Below are 15,166 nucleotides of genomic sequence, written 5' to 3'. Positions count from 1 at the left end.
TAAATAGTCTTTGCTCAAGAAGAAGGAGGAGGTCTGAGCATGGTTCTGGCTGCCACCTCTCACAGAGGCTTTGGCTGGAGGCGTGCGAAGATTTTGGGGTGTATACAGGCATATGCACCCCTGAAGTGTTGTCCTTGCTGCTTTGCCAGGCCCCCTGTCTGGATGCAGCACAGATGAGATCCAGCTGAGCACTGGCCTGTTCCCTCTCCAGTGGATGTGTCTGATGGATTTTCACTCCTCCGTTACCATACACGAACAGGGAGATGAGCTGGGCACCTGATCCTGCCTCACTGTAGAGCTACTAAGATGGTAATTGAATTCCTGGGGCATGGTTCAACTACATGTTGCACCAGCTCTAAGCCACTGTAACAGTTGGTATTAGTGAGCTACGGGTAAATATATATACGGTAATGTATAATGAAAGCAAAGCCTATGCATCTGTGCAACCCCGCCAGCCGTTATGTTGCAACAGGCATTGCATATGCGTGGACCTCTGAAAGGACTTTTGCTGCCATTGATGAAACTGCATAGATGGTGTCGCTGGATAGATGGTGGTGGCTTTTCAGATTTGATTGATGTTTTTCTTCAGATCCATCCCCTTAGCACCTTCTGAATGAAAGAGATGAGTTTGTTCATGAAATGGGCTGCAGGATTTTCATTCCATAAAAACTAATTGGCATCCAAGAATGAAGATAATCCCACTAGCACATCTAATTAGAGGAGAGCAATCCTCATATTCCCCGAGCAGTCTCCTCTGAGTTTAGAAGGAGCTCAGACACAGAAACTCGCTTGTCATCCTTTGAAGTTCTAGCTTCTAGCATTAGCCAAACGTGTATTTTTTAAAAAGCTTTTGTATTTGAGAGAATCCAGCAGGATAAATACTGTTTATTCATAAAGTGATAGATTGTCACAACATTATGAGGCATGTATATCACTGCAATCAAAATTCTGACACATCTAAGAAGGGAGGTTGGGGTGTGCCACTCACAACCGATCGAGTGAAACATGCCACCGCCTGCTGTAATCCTCACTTAGTGCAGTCACATCTCTTTCCTAATGTGAGGGGAAGCTTGTGCCAGCTAATACCTGGCTGTAAAAGTCCATGTGAAGTGACATTGTTTTGGAAATATAGGCTGACTTAATTAACTGCAGGCAAGGTGCTTGGATTCTCTTTGTCTGGTTTTCCAGTGCTGGCAGAAAAGTCTGTGGGATCATGTTTTGAAATCCTACCCTTGGGTGCTGAAGATGGAATTAGATGTACTCCATCCAGTTCTCTCCCTGCTTCTGTCACGGACCTCTTGGGTGACCTCCTGGAAAACTTGAAAATCTTTGTAACCTCAATTCTGATCAAATCTGAAGGCATTAACATGTGGTCCCAGTAGACCCTGATATAACTGATGGCAAAACATGTCCCAGCAGTGCTTTAACGTCTTCTTTTATCAATGGCAAATACAGGACTTTTTGATTCTTTGGGATCAGCCATGAATCCATGATCAGCCATGAAAGCCACCTCCAGTGCTGAGGTGAGGGAGCGTTTCAGGGAAATCCTACAAGTCAAATATAAATAAACCAGCCAGCACAGAGAAAACAGCCATGAAGCCCTAGTGATTGCTGCTGCGGTGCAAGGGACGGATTAGAAGCCACATGAGGCAGGGGTGCAGGACTGCTTAATCTCAGCTGTCTCTTCTGCAGCAAGAAGGCTTCTGTAGTGGTGGTTGTACCGACTATCAACAGGACTTGTGCGATACAGGTATTTAGTACAAATACCTCATAGATACTAAAATAGCTGCCTATTTTTATTCAGCATCTTTGTATCACTTGCCCCTTTTGACTGTCAAGTCCAAGATAAGTATAGCCAAGCAAATGCTGGAGTAGAGCAGTTACACAAGGATAACCAGAGAGTGCTATTTATACGCCCGGGGAAGCAGAGAACACTTAAATGGTAAATGTTTCACCTAAAAATCTTTCTTGTGAGCAGCTGAGGAAGTTGAGGCCAGGCTGAATCCTCACACAGACGGGGGAGGACATGGGGGCCTTGAAGCCAGTGAAATTCTTCATAGTCTTTTGAATCGGGCTCTCAACTTCCCACAGTCAAGGCTGGTGATTTCCAAAGCATCATCTGCCTGTGGAGATGGGGCTTGTATAGGCAGTACAGGAACAGCATGCAGGAGGGGGAGGCTGAGGAAGCAGAGAAGATGATGCAGTGTTGATTTGCTTTTCGTGGTGGCCGGGTAACTGGCTTCTGTTGTTCTGCAGAAACGGTAATCTGAATGCAAGGTATCTGCCTGTGCCTCCTGGAGTTGAAGGCTGTCTTCTGAAACACGCTTCAAATGGAGCTGAAGTTCCTGGCTTCCTTTATGCACAGATGAAGTTGAATGTGAGTTTTACTGGAGTGTTGTGTCCTTGTGTCCTGTTCTATATGTTTAAAGAATATATGGTTATAGCAGCCTGGCATTGTTAATACACAATATAATAGTACACAGAATGATAATAGAGATAACTGCCATTTTGATGTATAGATCCATTGTCCTCCATGAACACTGGCAATTAAAGAGTTACCTGCTTAGCACTGAGAACAAAAAAGAACAGCTGAAAAATACAAATAATTTGGAGATGGCCCTCTGAGAGTTAATGAAAGGAAAAGCAAAACAAGTCCTGGTCTTACAATGTCTTTGCCTGGCTCTGGAGGGAACTGAGGGGAGTGTTCAGACTTGCTCTGTGGAGAGCTCATCATAGCTTGTCATTTGTGCTTTCCAGTCCATCAAGGACTAATCGGGACAGTGAGGGCTGTTTAAGAAAATTATGTAAAACTTGATCTCTGTAGGTTTGCTCTGGCTCCCCAGAGTAAATCACAGTAAATAAGAGGTTTGCCTGTGGAGACGGATGCTAAAAGCAGTGATTTCCCCGGTAAAACTCTTGAGGAGCACTGCGTGTCACTCACTCACCAGATGACATAAGTGCGGGGATCACCTTCCAGTCGTTCTCTGGTTCTGGGTTTGCTGTGTGCAGGGGCGGGCAATGATTTGAGTGGAAGGGACAGAAACCTTGCAGGAAAAAAAGGCTGCAGCAGCACCTGAAAAGGCTTAGATCAGAAATGGATGTGGAAATGCAGCGGTGATTTCTTGTGAAAGCTGTTCCAGAGGGATGGATTACCGCACCTCCCCCCTGTAGGTAGAGGCTCAGCATCCTGACGGTGGGAAAGACCCAAGGATGATGCCGCATCCTCTGAGCTGGAGAAAGGGGCAGGGAAACCCCGCTTTTCTCCTTTTCTGAGGGGATGGCGGGGCGGGGAGATGTAATGGGGTACGAGGAATATTCGGGGGGTGGGGGAGGCAGAAGGAAGAGATGTGGTAGTTGCAAAGGGAAAATGAGCTCGGCTTTCCCAGCCTGGGAGAAACTTCCCCCGTGCTGGCGAGCCGCGGGGGCCGGGATGGAGGGAGGGGAGGGAGGGAGGGAGGGAGGGGAGGGGGCGGCCTGCGGCGGGGGGAGAGGACAAGGGGGGGCGGCGGCGGCGCCGCCCCCGGGGGCTCGGAGTGACGCAGGCTCCCGGCGGCGCCCCCCGCCCGTCTCCTCCGCCCCCGCTCCCCCCTTTAAATAGCGGCGAGCCGCCGAGCCGAGCCGAGCCGAGCATGGGGCCGCTGGCGCTGCTCGTACTCCTGGGGGCCGCCGCCCTGGCAGGTGAGCGGGGGCGCGGGCGCGGCCCGCCCCGAGGGGAGGGCGGCCGTTGAGCTCCCTCAGCGGCGAGTCCGGCGAAGCCCGCCCTGGCCGTGAGGGAGAGGCGAGTGAAAAGCCCCACTGGCCGCGGGGTGGTTTGAGGGGGGTGGAAGGGTTTGCTTCTGAAGAGCGGTGGAGCGCCCCGCTGCCGGAGGGGTGACGCCATCGGTGGGTGCATGACGTCATGCCCGGACCGTCCTGCGTAACCCCGGGTCGCCCCTCCGGCCGGCCCGGTGAGAGGGAGGGTGAGGTCGGGCCGGGGCTTGAGGAAGGCGGCAGCGCTAGAGCGGGGGGCTGCGGAGCCCTGAGGGGGCGGCGGGCCGCCGGGCTGCCCGCGCTGTGCCCCGGCCACCGCCCCCCTCTGCTCGCCGCTGCCAGGCAGACGGTGACCGGCCTTTCGCCTCACGCCGCGCCGGGACTGGTCGGGTACTTTTAACTTATTTTTCTCCCCCGGTACAATTTCTTTCCACAAAGACTCCTCGGTATAATTTTATTCCAGCGGTGTTGCTAGATTTTTGCCAGCTGGTGCTTGATACTGGGAGGTCATTGGGAAGTAGCAGGTCTGCAGCTTTAACTAACAGAAAATTTTTTTGGCATGTGGCATTAAATATTAAAACCATCCTGTGAAATGAAGATTAAACACAATAGGATGAGGTGATCGCTTGGCTTTATAGCTTTTTATGCATATTACATCATTTCTTGAAAGAATCGGTGTCATTCTGGGTTGAGTAATTCGGCTTTAGGTATATTAGAGGTCTCCACATGGAAACACTTCTGGGACTTATACAGAAACTCTGTAATGAAGTTGACTACCTTCAAGTGCCTTTATTGTAATCAAAGGGGAGGGCAGAAGGTGGGGGGAGAGATGCCAACCCAGAGAAGCTCACCAGACTTATTCCACAGATCCCATGGCAATTTCTTACCAAATGGTTTTGCCTGTTTATGCCATCAAACAGGTCAGGTATCTCTTTGCATCCTTTTTGGCTATCTTGCTTTCAAATGTCAGCCAGAATCAATGGAGTTTGTTTGGGGCTGGGAATCAGTGAAACATTAACTTCAAGAACTTTCTAGTGCTCCTTCTGCAAATCAATATGCCAAAGTTTCTGTGATCTTTCCTAGGAGGGGTTTTTGCTGACATTTTGATGAGCAATGGCACTGCACTGAGTCATCGGCATTGATGAAACAAAGCCATGTGGGGATTTCATCAGGGACCCACCAAAAGATCTGTCCCAATCTTGGAGATGCAAGCAAACGCTGCGTGAATTTGTTGTGCATTTCTCATCCTTTTTTGTGATCTTCATCAGCGCTCAGCACTTCTGCAAAATCAGATAATCTGATTGTAACTGCCTGGGCAGATTTGGTTCAGGAGGAGGAAGCAGGCCCAGGGCTTTGCTTTACTTTGTGGGTCTGCGGTCTGGTTTTCTGCATGGGCAGGGGAAGGATTTCCGTCTCCGTGTGTGCTGTGACTTTGTTTCTGCTGTGAAACCCTGTGGTTGTACCGTCTGCTGTGTCCCCGCAAGCCCGGTGGGTGGGTGCCCTGCCACCCGGCAGTGTCGGCAGTGCCGGAGTGATGGCTTCACCCCTCCTGAGCACATGTGGGGAGGAAGGCAGAGGCATTGGTCAGCCATCTCCAGCTGGCAGGTGGCCCCGAGGGAGCTCTTGCCAGCTGGCACAGGCTAGCGCTGCCAGCACTGGTTTAAAGTGAGGTATGCTGGCTCCCCACAGGCTTCCTATCTCAGCTCTGGCAGAGCAGCTGCCTCAATATATTATTTCAGGCTCTGGGATGAATTGGATCCTCATTTTGTTCCTCCGGGCAGGTTAATATGACATGTCCAATACCATTTACTTCTTCTGACATCATTATGGTAGCCTAATGCTTCCTCTTTGTCTGTGCATGTCAGCTTTCATCATTAAGCAAGCACTTGCTTAATGGTCATTAACCTATCTGTAAATCTCCTTGGAGAGGCGGGAGCTTTGGAATGACAGGGCAAAGGCAGTGAGTACAACCTGACTTTATATTCCCGCACCACTGACATAGCGCTCGAGAGGCAGCCCGACGTTGGCATCTCTAAGAGCAAAAGACGTTCAGAAGTTTGTCTGTTCTGTGCTTTATCACATCAACTGGGTGTAACTCACAGGAGATGTGCTGTGGCAGTATCACTAAAAGGACAAAAACAGATGTTTGCCCATGTGCATGTCATGATTTCTCGTGGGCTGGAGGACCAGAGGAGCCTCGTCAAGAAGAGGCAATGAAGCAGGTCATCCCCTCTGCTTACATGTAAGTGGTGACTGTGGGCAGCTCGTGCCATAAGAGCAGTGTCCCCAACCCCTGTGGGATTGGGAGAGTATCCTTTTAGTGCATAACACTTTTTTTAGTAGAAGGGACTTTGCTGCCAGTCTCCTGCCCCCACGTGTACGTACATCCTTATCCTCCATGCTCAGATGGAGGATGCAGGCAGGTTAGACTGCAGCGGCATCAGCACTGTGCAGTGTGGTCGTTATTTGCATACTAGGTTAGTAAATAAAGTAACTTAAAGCCTGGCTCAGTCAGCACTGAACGCAAAAGATGGGGGAGAGGGATGGCTCTGTATAGCACCATCTCCCCCATACACCACCTGGCATTCTGGGGAAAGGATGGGGTAGAGATGTGGTGCTATTTTAGGGGAATCCCTTCTGTGCTATCCTTGTGTGGATTCCCTTCTCTGATCGCAGTTGTATACGCAGAGAAGAGACGGGGGCTGGAGAAGCACATTCCTACATATGTGTTTGGGAGAGCAAAAATAGAGGACAGTAGAAATATCAAGAGAGTTATTATTGTATTGTATTTGGTTATTACACAGTCACTGCTCAAGGGGATGCCTGCTTCCTCTGCAGACACAGAAAAGAAGAAAGGTTTTGCTGCTTTCCGTAGTGCAAGGGTATGTGTTCCTGTCTGCTCTGCAGGAAACTTTCTTGGGGCCGTGTTAGTTTTCCTGATGCTGTAAGGTGTTTACCTTCGTTTATCCCCTTTGTATCCATAATCTGCTTTGTGTTCATCTGTTACAGAAGATCTCTCACTGTCCCAACCAAGCAGTATTGCGGAGACATGTATATAAATAGATGTATTTAAGAATATCCTGACTTGTGTAAGAACTTCAGAACTGCACTCCAAGCTGTACGTTTGTGTACTGTGATTATATACCATATGGTAAGTCTGTGAAGCCATGATACAATAAGCCTTGCTTCTGTGTACTTGTGTGTGGCTGGCAGACTTAACTTCACTTCTGCAAATCTCAAGGTGGATGAGAAGTGACATGGTTTATTAGTAATGCACAGTAGCAAGCTCATTAACCAGCTGGAGACATATTGCAGCAGTGATGGCAAAATAAAACAGCATGGAGGTTTCATTTGCAACAGCTTCTTTCCAAAAGCAAATACCTTGGACCAGGTATGGTAGAACTGGTGCAAGGAGGTGTGAATTACCCCACATGTCCTCAGGACACAGAGAGAGAGAGATGGGTTGTGCCACTTCCTTCCGGAGTAGTGTTTTCCACTGGGATTTGATTTTTTTTTTTTTTTTTTTTTGCTTGCTTCTTGCGGTGATAATGGACCACTCAGTGAATGGAAGTTTTCTTGTCCCTTCTGGCTCTGTCCTTCCCTCCAGGAGCCACCTCCTATCCAAGCAAGACAGGATTTCTCCAGTAGGATTGGGACAGTAGTTGCTTTAAAGCCTTGAAGAATGTTCTCCTACTGGGGAGGTGGAGGTGGGGCACTGGGGAGGTGGAGGTGGGGCTCTCGGAGCCCCTTGCAGAAGCCAAAAGGTTCTCGGGGTGCAAACAGGCCTTGCTTGTTTCCTGTTTTTTTTACCACCAAACAGGTACAACTACATGACGACCTGACTTGCAGTAAAGCTCCGGTCTTGGAATATAAATATTGCTTTCTGTTTTTTGGTGTATATTCTTTTTGTGATAGAAATGTCAACATGCCTCTTCTCTCATGCTGGGCTGCATTTTCCATCCTGAATAAGAAAAGATGAAATGCAAAATATATGGGGTTTACTGACCTGCCAATGCAAAACTCAAGCCATCTCATCGGACCAGTTTGACTGAGGACTCCTGTCAGTGATGCTTGTTGCTAGGATTAATAGGTAATAGTTTGCTTTTCTTCTAGGTGTCAGCGGAGTTCCAGTGGAAAAAGACCATATTGAAGAAATGGTGAGTAGCTGTATGTCAGAGCAAACCTCAGAAAATATCAGTCACATGCTCTCCATGTTTTGTCTTTAAACTCTCAGGGTAATGCTTTTTTTTTCCTAAGGGTAAACTCTTAAGAGATCATTGGTGATGTGGAACTCAGAGTCCCTTTAGCTGTCAGAAGATACCTGCATGCGCTTCGGTGCATTTGATGAAAATGGAAGCCGGCTTCTTGTGTCAGTGTGGTACTTTTGAAACTCTACGTTGTACAGCTGCCCAAAAAATGATCTGAAGTATTATTTGATAGTACATGTTATTGGAGTGTAAAAAGTGAGATGGCAACTTTGAGGAAAGATGAAATATCTACAGTTACCAACGATGTAATGGACTTTCTAATGCAGTCCTCTCATCTCCTGCTCTGGAAAGAGATTTTTAACCTGTTTGATTAAATAAATGCCATTAGCTCCTCTCAGACCCTCTAACCTGACATCAGACCCTCTCCACTGGTTGATAGTGTGATTATTTAGATTAGTAAACACCTGGTAATAACTAAAAACAGTTAAAAGACAAATGGCTATAGAAATGTTTTATTGTCTCCTCCCATCCAGCCACCCAGATTGTCAGCCTGAGACTCTCGTACCACTGATGATCTGAGCGCTTGCTCACAACCAACAACTTCAACGCTTGAAAATAATTTTGCATGCTACTTTGGTAGCACTTACGATTAGAGGAGGTTGTGTGACTTCCCTAAATCTATCATTTTCTTCTGCTTCCAGAAGACTATCCAGTTGAATGTTAAGCGCTAAAAGAGGCAGGGCTTACAGCACACACACATGAAAAAATGTGGAGCATGTTACTTATAGAGGATATAAAGGTGGGTTTGGTTTATTGGCAATCCAAGCAATACTTCTGGTAACACCTTTGGACAGATTCTACAGGATGATCCTCATCTTTTGAATGTGTGTTGTGTTGGTTATTTTTTTTTTTGTAGGGTGCCGTTACCACATGTTGTTTGACTCTCCTTTGTACTTAATAGAGTATTTAATATTTTAAATGTACAAAAGAACCCCGTGACCTATGCAAACAAAAGGGGAGATAAAAAGAGCTAATGACTGTCCTCTTCTTACTGGTATGGGAGTGAGGAGCAAAGCACTTGTTGCCCAAATGCACAGGAAGTTGTGGTAGAGCTGGGGATTACTCAAAACTCATAAATATTAGGCTGAACTCTAATCTTAAATTAGCTTTCCTCACTAACTGGTTCAGAAGTAGGATCTCCGTTTTTGCCATGAGAATTTTTTCTCCTGTTTTGTTTCTTTTAGGTAACACAGTGCATAGTGGAAGTTCTGTCCAATGCTCTATCTAAGCCAAATGCACCACCAATTAATCCTGAATGCAAAGAAATCCTGAAGAAGAGTAAGTACAATGTTATCTGAACTTGTGAAAGGAATTTGGTAGATGGATTCTCTCTTCTGTTGGAGCTGGTGAACTGTTATTTCAGCCCATGTGAAACTGGTGCCTCCAAATTTCAGTGTCAAAATTCCGATTTCCTTCTGTTTAGTCTGTCTTGCTCAAAGAGCAAACAGCCTGACCTGGTAACTGTCAGGGATTCTTAGCTAACATGTGTGGCTCTCTACTTAAGCCACCTGGAGAGTCTGAGAGAACTAGACAAGCTCTTTAGGTAGCCTGAGAGATCAAAAAAATGTGACCGGGTTTGAACCACATGCTGAATGCATCCCAGAGGGTAGAAACTGGCTTCAGATAACTGCCACTTAAATCAGTAGGGCTCCTGCGCCTGGTGGCAACTGAATCTGCACCCAGCTCAGGAGAGTGGAGTCTTCTGCTCAGCCCAGAAACCATTTAAGTTTGTAGTACTGATTCTGGAGGTCTGGAGACATGTGTTGAAAGCTCCCTGTGGGAGTGCTAATTTCAGATGAGCTCATTCCTGCAGCGTGGTGCTTAGCTGCCTCGATGTCGAGGTGTGAGCCTGTTTGCATGCTTGATTACTCTCTGTAGTGAAGTGTGGTTAAGTTTGACACTGTGCCGAACTGCAGAATGCACATCTTTCTTTTCTGCCCAGTTATATTTATTTGATTACAGAGCAATAAAAAGGCTCTTGAACTTACCTGCCAGCAAGAAGCAATAATGAAACCCATCTGTCTCCTGCTTGTTTATAGAGGGAATAATGCATGGCCCTAATACAGTCATCAGAAGAGGGTGGGGTTTGGGCTTTGGGAATACATGTATTTGTATCGAACTCATCCCCAAATTTCTAGGAGATGCTGAATGCCATCAGGCATCAAGCTTTGTTTATGACATTGTTAGTTTCAGAAATGTTTTGGAAAATGAAAAAACACTTACTGGAAAGAGAGGGTAAGGACCATATTTGTGCCATTAGACAGATCTCCTCCAAGAATATCAGATAATGAGAAGCTTTTCAGAAATAATGAACTATTTTTAAATCTGTACAGCTGTTGTCTGAAAACTTGCAGGATTTGTGATCTATTCCTGGTGTTACTCAGACACAAGTGAAGCAGAAATGTCTTCATAGAAATATACTGTAACCATTGTGGTCAGAGTCAGACTTTGATTTAGCATTTTGGAAATAGTGGAAGGAGCATGGTTTGGTTAAACATAATTATTGCAAAGTAACAGACTTTTTTTTTTTTTTCCAGTCAATTTAGAACTTTTAAAATTTGCTAAAAGCCCCAGATATTTTCGAGTAGTTTGAAATAGATGGTTGTCTTTTTTGTGAATAAGCATATGTGATGGATAAGGCCTGACATCCAAAGAACTGAACACAACTCCAGATCCCATTGATATTTTAATGGGAATGAGAGTTAATTAAATATTAAAAATGTGATCACAAACAAAGAAAAAATCCAAAGAGGAAAAATAATGCTGGAAGCTTCAATGGAACTTTTAAAATGCCTAATTAAATGAAAACTAGTTAATGATTTTCCAGGCAAACATACAAAATATGAGAAAATGACTAATTTTAAAAGCAGAATTAAAAAATTAATTCTGTCCAAATCTTCTTGCTACTTTCGGAAGCCAGTTATCTATTTAAACTGAAATAACGCTTCAGTGGACAGTTGGATTACTTCATTATGCTGCTTTTGTTATTGTAGGTGGTAGAAATGACAGAGAGAGAAGTGAAAACGAACAACTTGAAGTGAGGCATTTGAAAGACCCAGCAGAGATTGAAAAACATCATACTGCGAGTTTGGATAAAGAACAAAGTCAGGCAGAAGAGGAATCTAAAAAGTACATGAAAGGAAGTGATGAGGAGAAACTCGCTCACGAGGAAGGTAAGAACAAGGAAGAGGAGGATGGACACCACACGCCTATTCAAGAAGAGAGACTTCATACAGAAGAAAAGAAACACTATCAGGAAATTAGAAGAGAGGAGGAGAAGAGCTACCACAGTGAAGAAGAAAGCAAAGAGAGCAACCATCATGACGGAGAGGTAGAGCATGCTGTTCTCAACAACAAGTCCCACTCTGGAGGTGCGAGCACAGAGGAGTTACCTGATGGGAATGATCAGCGCCCCATGGGCCACTGGCATTCGGAGGAGGGAATGCAGAGCCCTTACAAAAGAATTCATGAAGGTGAAGAGGGAGAGGCAGAGGAAGAAAGAAGTGAAAAATACCACCATGAGTCTAAGGAACATGATTTCTCCCATCAGCAAGAGCATGAAGAATCTGATGAGAGTGAAGAAACAGAAGAGGAAAAGCAGCCCTACAAACCCAGACATTATCATGGGAAGCATAGAATGGGTGACTCCTCTGAAGAGAAGAGGAGCCATGGTGGCGAGAAAGAGGAACTAGCTGAGCAATCAAACACACAGGAGGCCCATCTCTGGGACAAAAGGAACCACCATCAGAAACATCATGAAGAGTCTGAGCAGCAGCATGAGGAGAAGAGTGGTTATCATGGGAGGCAGGGGTCTGAACAGGTGGAGGAGAAGAGGCATGCAGACCAGGGAAGCGAGGAGTACAGAGAAAGGTGGAAGCAGAGTGAAGAGAGCAGTGAAGAAGAAAACAAGAGGCATCACCACAGTGAAGAAAGCAATGAGAAATGGCGAGAGGAGAGGAGACACCGTGATGGATCACGTGAGGCAAGGAGGCACCATTCTGAGGGAAGGACGTATCTTGGAGATGAAAGTGAGGAAGAGCTGGACAGGTATCTCAGTGGTGGCAGCAAGGAGAAGCAGCATCGTGCTGGAGGGAGATACCGCTTGTGGGACAGTGAAGATGAAGGGTCACAGAAAGCGTACACTCAAGAGCGCAAAGGGCAGGCCAGAAGACACTACAGCACTGAGGACAGTGTAGAGCAGCAGCACTACCCTGGCAACAGCGAGGAGGAGGAGGAAGTAGAAAAGAAGCATCACAGCAGTGATCAGATGGAAAATGAAGAGGAGACTATGGAGGAGGGAAGACATGCAGAGAGGGAAGAGTACGGAAGCCATTTCCCTGCAGAGAATGAGAAGAGAACCACAGCATCCTACAGCCCTTTCTACCCACTGCTGTGGTGGAAAAGCCGTCACTTTGAGAAAAGGGACAGCACAGGAGAGCAGCTTCTGGAGGGCAAAGAGGAAGGCAGGCCCACCCTGAACGAGAAGAGTCTTTTCCCTGAATATAATGACTATGACTGGTGGGAGAAAAAGCAAATCCTAAGTGTCCTGAACCACGGACGCACCGAGAAGAGGAATCTTAGCAAAATGAACAGATACGATATGAAAAGGCAATACAACAAGATGGATCAACTTGCACAACTTCTGAATTACAGGAAGAAATCGGCTGAATTCCCAGAGTTGTACAGTTCTGGAGAAGATGCGAAAAGGCGTCACGTGATCAGGAATGACAGAGGAAGTCTGAGCCAGAGGCCTCTGACAGAAGAGGAGGTATGTGTGCAGGTGTTTTTCTGAAAAGCTAGGGGAAGCTGACTTTACATGCACATTTCTCAATCCATTCCCAAGGCAGCTGGTAAACTGCATGGAAAAACACAAACAAGATTAAGTCACATTGAGAGACAGATCTTCAGTGATTTAAAAATCTTTCTTTGAATGAATTCAATGGAACTACCCCAGGGCACAGTTTGTAAAATAAAGACAATGTGCATCTTCATTAGCTTCTGTCTGCTGCAAGACAGGAAGAGAAAGGAGATTTTCTTCCTGTTTGGGCCCTACCTCTCCCTCTAGGGTTTCACAGACTAATAAAACAAAGATGCCTGTTGCAGCAGGAGCAGACAGGTAACTAGCAAGCACCACTTGGTCTGTGGGGTTGTTTAAAATGTACATTTGAAAACTAAGTTGGACACTTAGAGTGAAATTCAGCTGTCCATTGTCTTCCCGGCTGTAATTGCAGAGCTTGCAATTTACAAATTACCTTGCTTGCGCTTGTAAGCCCAGTTCGTGCATGTGGTTCCCAGGTATGTGAATCCTTTTCTTGTCGGACTTCCCGTTCTGCTTCGGTGTCCAGGAAAACTGCGTTTACACGCATCAGCTGGATGCTCCTCGTGTATGTCACTGTATCTATCGCGTAAAGCAGAGCTGGGAGCAGTGGAGGTTTAATACTAATTTATATAGAGGTTAAATGGTGTTAGCAAGTCATCATAATAAACAGGAGTTGGCTGCATAATTTTTTTTCTCCCTAGCATCTGGTAATGTGGAGGTGTTCCTCTTGTTGCACACCATGCTTGCTGTGTGTCGTAAGCCAGAAGCACTGTGATCGTAAGGTTGTAGCCTCCTAAGGGAGCTTCACCTGGGCAGAAGTGACTGCATGGTGCAGGGGGCGGCAGCTGTGAGATAGCAGGAGGTCACTACTAGATAATGGTGCTTTAAAGCTAAAAAGTCAAGCTGTAATTAGATCCAGCTCTCAGAACAAGTATTTTGATGCTTTCCCCAGCCCTAATTCAGTTAAAAGCAGGAAATTGCACAAAGTATGTGCTGCACTGCTGTTAATACTTCCCGCCCCAGCAAGCTGCCCAGGGACCAGCAAGTAGCAGGAGATGTCTGCCTCAGAAATGGTCTTTGTCTCTCATTTTCATGGAACAAAACATTTGCCAACGTTATTGGATGTGTTAAAACATTCTTTATGTTTTCACAGGAAAAAGAAGTGGAAAACCTGGCCGCTATGGATTTGGAGCTGCAGAAAATAGCTGAGAAGTTCAATGACAACAGGAGAGGCTGAAGATGATCTGCTTTTGCCTTTCAAAGCTAGGTATAGCTGTACTCACAATATGTGTATTTTGTGGTAAATTCACTGCCACTGGATTGTTGTTTGCCCTAAAACCAGGAAATACTATTTACTGTCCACTATAGTGTAGTGATTTATACAGCTGAAAATGTCTTTAATTTGCTATTATGCTATTGAGATCTGAATAGCATGAATTTTAGTATTATAACCTTTCATGCAAGGCAGATATTTTTAATATGCTTGCGAAAATAATTGTTAGTGTTCTTCAGAAATACATTTGTCTGAGTTTGAAATAATAAAAAACATTGATCTTGGACCAAACTTTCTCCTTTCTTATTTGACTGATGGGGCTATTTCAAAGTAAGCTGTACCAGATGGATAGATTGTGTACAAAATGTTGACTTGTGGTTCACCAGTATTTTTTAAAAGTTACAGGGAGCCCGTCTGTACCTTTCATTTACCAGTTAGCAAGAGCACAAGAGGTAAGAAAGAATGCCAATTAATTTGCTCCAGTAACTCAGAAATGTCCCGTGAATTATTTAGTTCTGGAAATCAGTCATTAAAGAAGCAAAGAGGTTGCCACACCGAACGGATGCTTGCTAATTTGGAAAGCACGTGGTGCTTCAGAATCAATGCATTATGTAGTGGATTGGTTTTGCCACTTACTCAGACTAAGTAGTCCCATTAATTTAATCACCTACTGAACATGGTTTGCCAACATGTTCTTCCCGCCTACCGCAGGCAAGCAGGTCATGGTGAGAAGTGTTACAGAGCCTGTGCGCCACACTGGAGCAGGGCTGATCTTGCACAAAGTGAGTTTCTGAGCAGCCAGCGAGCTGGGGGCAGGATGGGCTCTGTGGAATAAACTGTACGATGTCTTGCGGAGAACAAGTGGTGTGTGGAAGGAGCCATTTGGCGATCTTATGACGCTACGAAGTAGTAAAAGAAATGATCCCATAATTAGTTTCAATTACTCCAAATATCTGGGGTTCAATTTAATTTAACTTCTCCAATTGTGTGTTTTTACAGACTTTCTGCTGTGACAGTGTCTTCAGTTGCTTGTATAACACCACACACAGGAGACAG

At 45.7% G+C, this 15,166-nt stretch overlaps 1 protein-coding gene across 1 annotated transcript; it reads left to right on the top strand.

Moving 5' to 3' along the window:
• Positions 1-3,629: 3,629 nt before the first annotated feature.
• Positions 3,630-14,109, top strand: CHGB (chromogranin B; the record flags this gene model as incomplete). Its single annotated transcript, XM_082305439.1, has 5 exons — positions 3,630-3,678; positions 7,864-7,907; positions 9,203-9,296; positions 11,012-12,786; positions 13,991-14,109. The coding sequence occupies 5 exons, from the start codon at positions 3,630-3,632 to the stop codon at positions 14,072-14,074; spliced, it is 2,046 nt and encodes a 681-aa protein (XP_082161565.1). The 3' UTR covers positions 14,075-14,109.
• Positions 14,110-15,166: the final 1,057 nt, after the last annotated feature.

Source organism: Platalea leucorodia (assembly GCF_965183815.1).
Source record: "Platalea leucorodia genome assembly, chromosome: 3".
Taxonomy (NCBI): Eukaryota; Metazoa; Chordata; class Aves; order Pelecaniformes; family Threskiornithidae; genus Platalea; species Platalea leucorodia.
The sequence above is the reverse complement of the archived record's forward strand: the minus strand, read 5'-3'. Positions and strand labels throughout refer to the sequence as shown.